This window comes from Sinocyclocheilus grahami, unplaced genomic scaffold (genome assembly GCF_001515645.1).
Source record: "Sinocyclocheilus grahami isolate Dianchi unplaced genomic scaffold, SAMN03320097.WGS_v1.1 scaffold2091.1, whole genome shotgun sequence".
NCBI classification, from domain to species: Eukaryota; Metazoa; Chordata; class Actinopteri; order Cypriniformes; family Cyprinidae; genus Sinocyclocheilus; species Sinocyclocheilus grahami.
In genome coordinates this window covers 84,763-93,090 of record NW_015507270.1, presented here as the reverse complement: position 1 = coordinate 93,090, position 8,328 = coordinate 84,763, and the positions used below count along the sequence as shown (strand labels likewise).

Below are 8,328 nucleotides of genomic sequence, written 5' to 3'. Positions count from 1 at the left end.
GGCTTCAGAAGTAACACAGAATAATTCGCACAATCAAGAAAAAAACGAAAAAATTATCGGATTTGGATCGGTTCTCTCTGCCCGATACCCGATCCGAGAAAAATGGCACTATTGGAGCCGATACAAATATTGGATCGGTGCATCCCTACCCCGGACAACTGCGCTTGTGTGGTGGCGATAAGTCCAACTTGATAGAATGTACAGAGGCAGTTGTCCGGGTAGTGAGTGAGGTGAGACAGGGACAGAAAGTCATTCGTGTGGTCCTAAAGAGAGCAACAATAAACAGTCCACAGGGGCGTTACACCGGCACATAGTCTTAGCTGGTAAGTCAACAGTGGACTTTCCTCATACATTTTCAGGCTAAATTTTTCACACTTTTCTCATTCAGTTTTTAAAAAAAATCTCCAGTTTTATGCCACGGGGGTCAGGTGTGCGGTGTAGGCCAATGAGACGTAACTAGGAGAGTGAAAGTAAAAAAAAAAGAGAGACTGGGTTAAAGAAATAAAAAGATACATAACGCATGGACATACAGTGTGTGTGAAAATATTCAGATGTAACCACCTTTGTCATCTTTAACATTTTCATAAGTAACTGTAGCCTAAATTAATTACACATTTTTCCGTAATAACTGTAACAGATTACAGTTACATTTATTTTGTAATTAAATTACATAATTCCCTTACATGTGTTTTCCCCAACACTGCTAAAACTCTATTCTACATTTGTTTTAATCACTGCAGAAAAGATAATATATTAATAAATGCTGATTAAACATGGGTTAAAAGGATATAAGGGAGCGAAGGGAAGGTGATGGTGCATAAGAATCCACTCCCCTTCACTATAAAAAAAAAGTATAAATTGAACAAAATACAAAAATTGTAATAAAGCTTGATGATTTTAATTATATCATGAAGTAAACTCTTATATAAGGATGGCACTTATTAGATATTGTTGATTTGGGATGAACTCCATCTTTGAGTTGATCAGAATCTCTTGAAGATGAACTCTGTTCACTGTAACAACTTTAGATAATGTTTCATTGTTGTGGCTGGTTTGGGCAGATTTGTATAGAAAATATGGACTGTATTTCTTGTTTTATTGAGTCATGTTTGGTGAGGACACAGTGCCATATTTGAATGTGCTGGATCTGAATTCAGGCATGATTCCATGATTCCAGACATTTGTTTTTTACTGCATAGAGCAGTCATCCCAGTGTGGCTCCCCTCGTGTTTTTTCCAGATAATCTGGCCGTTTCAATCTCTTGTCACAGTGTGAACACTTGCAAGGTTTCTCTCTGGTGTGGCTCCTCTCGTGTTCTCTGGTGTGAATTCTCTGGTGCAGCTTCAGTTCAGCATCTCTAACAAAAGTCTTCCCACAATCAAAGCACATATGATCCTTCACACCGTTGTATCTTTTCTGAAGTAATTTTAAAGTACCCAGCTGACTAAAACCCATTCCACAAAAAGGCTTCTCTTTTGTATGAACCTTAAGGTGGTCCTTCAGCATGTCTGCTCTGAAATTTTTAAATCACAGTTAAATGGTCTTTCTCCAGAATGATGACACAGGTGTATTTTAAAAGTACATGCTGTTCTGAAAGTCTTCCCACATTGATCACATGTGTGTGGCTTCACTCCAGTATGATCTGTTATAAGAAGTTTAAGATTTTTTATTTTAAGGGTTTCTGTGAAACCCTTCCCACAGTGACAGCAGGTGAAAGACTGTTTGGCTATTATTTTTGATAAATTTAGTTTGTGAGCGATTTGAAGATTTCTAACAAGTTTTGACATGATGATGTTTCTCCTCTGCCTCACTCAGTTCTTCACTCTCCTCACTGTCTTTCATCAGGTCAAAAATGTATCATAGCTTGTTATAATTATAATATTTGGATTAGCTAATGGAATTAACTTTTAATATTATGATCAATTAACCTGTCGTTTATCAACTGAGAAAGGATATGTTTCGTGGCCACAGAAAACAAGTCTTTCTCAGCATGTTCAACGCTTAGAGCATGTAGCAAGATCAGGAATCGGTCAAAGGTGACCTATTATGCCCCTTTTTACAAGATGTAAAATTAGTCTCTGCTGTCCCCAGAGTGTGTATGTGAAGTTTTAGCTCAAAATACCCCACAGATAATGTTTTATAGTTTGTAAAAATTTCAACTTTTTGGGTATGAGCCATAACGCGTCGTTTTTGTGTTTGTCCCTTTAAATGCAAATGAGCTGCATGACTTTCGCGCATGAAGCGTTATCAATCCCTCTTTCAGGAGGAACCTTTGCACAACTCCAGCACTGAACTGACCCTAGTTTGTGAGGCAGTCCGGCGTAAAATGATTAACACAAACATATTGGACGTTTCCTTTTTTTTTTTTTTTTTCTGGGACATTTCCTTCGAAAATGAAATTGAACCACAGTGTCCTCAGCAGTCTATGGAGATTCCTATGTTTGTTGGTGTAACCCAACACACAACACTTGTAATGCCTGCAGCAGCTACAGCAAGAAAACAGTAATGGCGACTGCTGCTTCTCACTCAGGGCTGTGTCTATGCTAATTGGACAGAGAGTGTCACAAATGGGCGGGACTTTCCCCAGTATGACGTCATCGTAGGGAGAAATCTGGAAGCGCACGTTTGGAGAGACTTTGTTTTATTGGGATTATAAAAAAAATGAGTGGGTGGATTTGTACCATTAAAGGCTGGTTGTTTTCACACACTGCGGCCACACAACTGTGCCTCATATAAGTGATTTTGCATAATAAGTGACATAATGAGTGAGCATTTAAGTGACAACCTGCAGGCAGAATCAGAACCCAGAGAACATCTCGGTTACGTATGGTAACCCTCGTTCCCTGAGGGAGGGAACGGAGACGTCACGTCGGATGACCGACGAATTGGGATCTCGCTTCGAGAGACCAATCTACTTCGAGTGTAAACTAAATGAGCCAATGCACATTGGCATGCGATTATTGCATCCAGCTGCCGCTGATCACAGCGTGAGTATAAGTAGGCAGCAGTTGCAGTGCATATTCAGGCATTCGCTGAGGAGCTGAGCCGGTGACCCAGCCGCTCAGCGGTGGTACAGGAGCTGTGGCAACGGGACGTGACATCTCCGCTCCCTCCCTCAGGGAATGAGGGTTACCATACGTAACCGAGATGTTCCCTTTAAGTCGGTCACACTCAACCTCACGTCGGATGACCGACGCATTGGGATCCCTAACAAAGGGCCACAGGTACTGCCCCTTCCAGTGTCCTGTAGAAGCCACCTGCTCCCCTACTTTTTGGTGTAGGCAAATAGTGCATGTAAACTTCTGAATGGGGTCATTTTTATAAATTCAACTATTTTATCTTATGGACTATACGTAAATATATTTTATGTTAACTATTTAGGTCAGTACTAAATAAAAAAAAATAGAATGCATTTTGTATGATCCCTCTTATTTGGGTAAAATAATTAACATTTTGCATATACTTAAGTGTTTGTAAAAAAAATGTATCACAACTTTTAAAAAAAAGTTTTTAAAAAGGCTTAAAAGTTTAAAAATCTTTTGTAAAATGTGTTTACTGTTACTCTTGATCATTTTAATGCATCCTCGCTGAATAAGTCTATTAATGTCTACAAAAAATTTAAATTAAAAATGCTGAAAATTCAGCTTTGATCACTGGAATAAATTATGGTTTAACAGATATTCACATACAAAACAGCTATTTTAAATGATTATAATATTTCTGACAAACATATTTGCATCAAATAAATGCAGTCTTGTTGAATGGCCAGTATAAGATGCATAAGAATAAGTATAACAAGAATTAGATTAAAAATCTTAAAAATTCTAAACTTTTATTATACACACACACACACATACACATGCACACAAATTTTGGGCAGATATAGATATTTGAGATAAATGATAGGTGACGCAATAAGTTTTGTAAGTCTTCTATTTTTAAGAGTTAATATGTAATTTTCAGGTTTCACTGTAGTCATAATCTGGCATAATTGTACAAACTGATATGTCTGTATAAACAAAATGGTAAACTTTGATTCAATGTGATTTTAAATGTTATAACAGTGATTTTATAATGTCTTAGCTTGAATCCATAGGCAAACCGATGAACAGTACTGTTTTAGGGCATTTAATGAGCCCATTAGTGGTCTTTCGCTGCCATCTAGTAGTTATAATTACAATTTCTCATACAACAGTGTTTTTAACCTTTACAACCATTATAGTGTTATTTTTCTTTCTTAAATTGTGCATGCTTGTTTAGAATGAAATAATGTATCATTTTACACAGTTTTGTGAGATGTTGTAGGCTTTATTTTATGATTTATAGGCCTTTGGGTACACAATGTAAAGAACATATTATAAAATGGCTGGTTTATAGTTGTAAAAATGCAAATGTTCAACAATTTTTTTATAATTATTGACCTAGAGAGTCTAGAGAATAGTACTGCACTGATTTTATTGATTTTGAGTTTAAAACCTACGACTAGTTCACAAAAGTAGGTTTTAAATAATCTCACATTTAATTAACAGTTTTATTGACAACATTGGTCACAGAGGCAAAGTTGTTCAGAATGCAAGGTCTTCCCTGAAAGAGACGGCGTTTGGATGGGAGCATATGTTGTTCTAGAACTTGGATATACCTTTCAGCATTGATGGTGCCTTTCCAGATGTGTAAGCTGCCCATGCCACACGCACTCATGCAACCCCATACCATCAGAGATGCAGGCTTCTGAACTGAGCGCTGATAACAACTTGGGTTGTCCTTGTCCTCTTTAGTCCGGATGACATGGCGTCCCAGTTTTCCAAAAAGAACTTCAAATTTTGATTCGTCTGACCACAGAACAGTTTTCCACTTTGCCACAGTCCATTTTAAATGAGCCTTGGCCCAGAGAAAACGCCTGCGCTTCTGGATCATGTTTAGATATGACTTCTTTTTTGACCTATAGAGTTTTAGCCGGCAACGGCGAATGGCACGGTGGATTGTGTTCACCGACAATCTAATTGTAAGTCGCTTTGGATAAAAGCGTCTGCTAAATGACTAAATGTAAATGTAAATGTAAACCACAGTCATCACTCAGTCAATGAAGTTTGCACCAGGCATTTCTGAGTCTGCTAAGTCAACCTCTGTCTTCACAGATTTAACATTCCTGTACAGAAAGTGCACTCCTGTTATTCAAGAATCAGTCAAGTCAAATGTTGTCCCTCAGTCTATAAGGTATGTTCCCGACTTGTCACCATCTGCCGGGCCAATTCCTGTCTCTGCTGAGATGACCAAGATCACTGCCTCTCCGCCTGTGTTGGTCAAGTTAACTACAAATACTACAGAGGCGGTCAAGCACGCAGCCACAATCTGTCGGAATAGGAGGAGAACGGCCCGTGCTGTGTAGTCTAATGCCCTTCCTGTTATGCCCATACTTATGAATCCTGTCTTGTCCACAGAATGTGTTCCTGCCTGTCATGTCATGTCCACAGAGGCACTTTAACAAAGTCGTTTGCACTGCACTCTTGCGTTGCTTGATCTTTTTATTTTGGTGCGTCAATCTGTTGAGTTACTTGGTATAAGAAATTATGATCCGCACTCACGAAAACAATCTTCTTTTTTCTTTTATTTTACATTCATTACTAATGGGAAAGGCCCAAACGTTTCGGCTCAAAGCCTTCCTCGGTGTGTAAAGCAATTCAATCCCTCCACCCACTTTTCAAATCACTAATTATATTGACGTCATCATTCGTTAGCTAATGTTCAATTACCACAATCATTAAATCATTTCCGATTAAACCCTGGATAATTTACATATATCCAACACAAACCATCACATCCACTATAGTACACCTCACAATATACCCGTGACTAAAACAATAGTTATTTGGGATCACATATTTATCACTATTATACAAGCCTATAGTTTATCCTATCAATCATCAATATCTACTCCAATTAACCTTAAATTGTACAACAATGGAAAATTCAATAATTAAGAACATCAGAAATACATCAATCATTATTTTACACACTGTAAATACTAAATGTATTATATAGAATATTAAAAATGAATACGACCAACCATAGTTCATTAAAGAAAGATCTAATTCCTCATTCATGCCATTTGGGTTCAGTGATTTAAGTTTATGAATCCAGAACGCTTCTCGTCTCAATAGTTCTTTATTTATATTACCTCCTCTACGTGACCCAAAAACTTCCTCTATTCCTATACATTCCAATTGCTTGATGTCATGTCCCAATTCGTTAAAATGTCTCACTACTGGAGAGGTTATGTCTTGACGTTGTATACTAGATTTATGTTCATTCATTCGTAATTTCAACTGACGCAAATATTTTCCTATATATATCTTTTGACGGGGACATTTTAACATATAGATCACATTACGAGTTGAACAGGTAATACAAGATGTAATTTTAAAACATTTCCATGTTACTGGACATATAAACTCTTTACACTTGACCAAATTCCTGCAGGCGTCACAGTTTCTACACGGGAAACAGCCTTGTATATAAGCAGACTTTTTCCTCCTTACTACATCCGAGTTTACCATCATATCCGATAGATTTCGTGATCTTTTAAAAGTGAATAACGGGCGAGGTTGAAATTTTGAAATCCACAAAATGTTGAAATCCACAGAGGCCCTTCCTGAACAGCCCACTCTCACTGTATTGGCCACTAAGGCCATTCCAGCATCTCAGAGTTTCCTGCTGTCCCAGTTGTGCCCCCAGAGGCTGTTCCTGAGCGGCCTGCTCTCAGTGTTTTGGCCTCTACAGATGCTGTTCCTGAAAGTCATGTGAAGTTAACAGATGATCCTGTTAGTCACGTCATGTCCACAGAGGCCCTTCCTGAACAGCTCACTCTCACTGTAACTCTACTACTAAAAGTAACGACTAAAAGTTACGACTAAAAGTTGACAAAAATGCAATGACTTTTCGTCTATTTAAACTATGAAATTACTAAAATGTGACTAAGACTATTACAAATTTTTGTCTCAAGATAAAGACTAAGACTAAATAAAAAATGCCAGTCAAAATTAACACTGGTTCATTGATGATTCAATGATGTTATCATCCAGTTCAGCTCTTTTTAATAGTGTCTGTGCAATAAGTCAACCGTCCACAACTAAGCAAGCCAAAGGCGACAGTGGCAAGGAACCAAAACTCCATCATGACAGAAACGGAGAAAAAACCTTGCGAGAAACCAGGCTCAGTCAGGGGGGCATTTTTCCTCTGACCAGACGAAACCAGCATGGCGTGGTTTAATTCCAGTCCTCAACACAGGTCAGATTGAGCAGAAGACTCATCTGGTTCTCGTGGTCTTGTGCCGATGGTCGTTGAGGTGAAGAGTTCTTCACAGGGGATCTGTCTCTGGGGCACATCTAGTTGACGTGCTCTCCGCTGACATTCAGGGCTGTAGAGGTCGTTTCTAAGTGCTGTAGCAAATCAGCTCATGGGGAAATATGAATAATTAATCATAACTAGTTATAATTAATTATAATATTTAGATCCACTGTAGATATTTACTTGACCTCTCAGGGTCAACTGTCTGTCAATTCTAAGAACATTAATTTCCTGGTTAAGGGAAATAACTTCCTTACTGTACAATTCTACAAAGAGCTTGTAGCATAAATCTGCATGATTAAGTGACTCCAGTTATGAGCAAACAATGAACAACGTCAAGTGTGATATAAGTAAGGCTTTATTAACTACATAAGCACTTAAACTAATCTAACATACTACATAAACACTTAAACTGGTCTAACATACACATAAACACTTAAACTGGTCTAACATACACATACACACTTAAACTGGTCTAACATACACATACACACACACACAGTTTGTATAGGAAAGGGTTAAAGCTTAATGAAGTAAAAGGGAAGAGAAATAAGAATATGAAGTTTGGAACCATTTGCATATTCAGCAGATCTACCCCTGAGGGAAACATCAGATTCTTAGTTCAAACACACCTTTGTAAAAAGGTGCAAATGATACCTAATGTATCAATCAATAAGACTAAGTTTGAATACTTGCACGTCTCATCTGTCTGAAAGAAAGGTTTGATGTAATCTGAAGGTTCCAGTTGATCTTTGCTGAAGTTGTTTGATGAAAAAGAACCAGTTTTGTGTCAGAGAATCTGGGAGAATGGAAAAGACAAGGCCGAAGCCTGGCACGAGCTTAGGGTGTCCGGGAGCGTTTTTCTCACATCCTCTCAGAATTCAAACAAACCACCGACTCTGGGCGGGTCACATGAAGTGCGGCCTTTAAAGTCTGCAAAGATTCACGCCTCTCAAGATGGGCTTGTCCAATGAGAGAGGCTGA

At 38.2% G+C, this 8,328-nt stretch overlaps 1 protein-coding gene across 1 annotated transcript in view; it reads right to left on the bottom strand.

Annotated features, from left to right (window-relative positions):
* Positions 1 to 1,188: 1,188 nt before the first annotated feature.
* The window catches only part of LOC107574014 (gastrula zinc finger protein XlCGF57.1-like), a 10,978-nt gene continuing 3,838 nt past the window's right edge, over positions 1,189 to 8,328 (bottom strand). The window contains exons 3-4 of the mRNA XM_016260486.1: positions 1,583 to 1,655; positions 1,189 to 1,508 (exon numbers count right to left, since the gene is read on the bottom strand). Coding sequence (XP_016115972.1) covers positions 1,189 to 1,508; positions 1,583 to 1,655 — 393 coding nt within the window. The remainder of the gene's footprint in view (positions 1,509 to 1,582; positions 1,656 to 8,328) is intronic.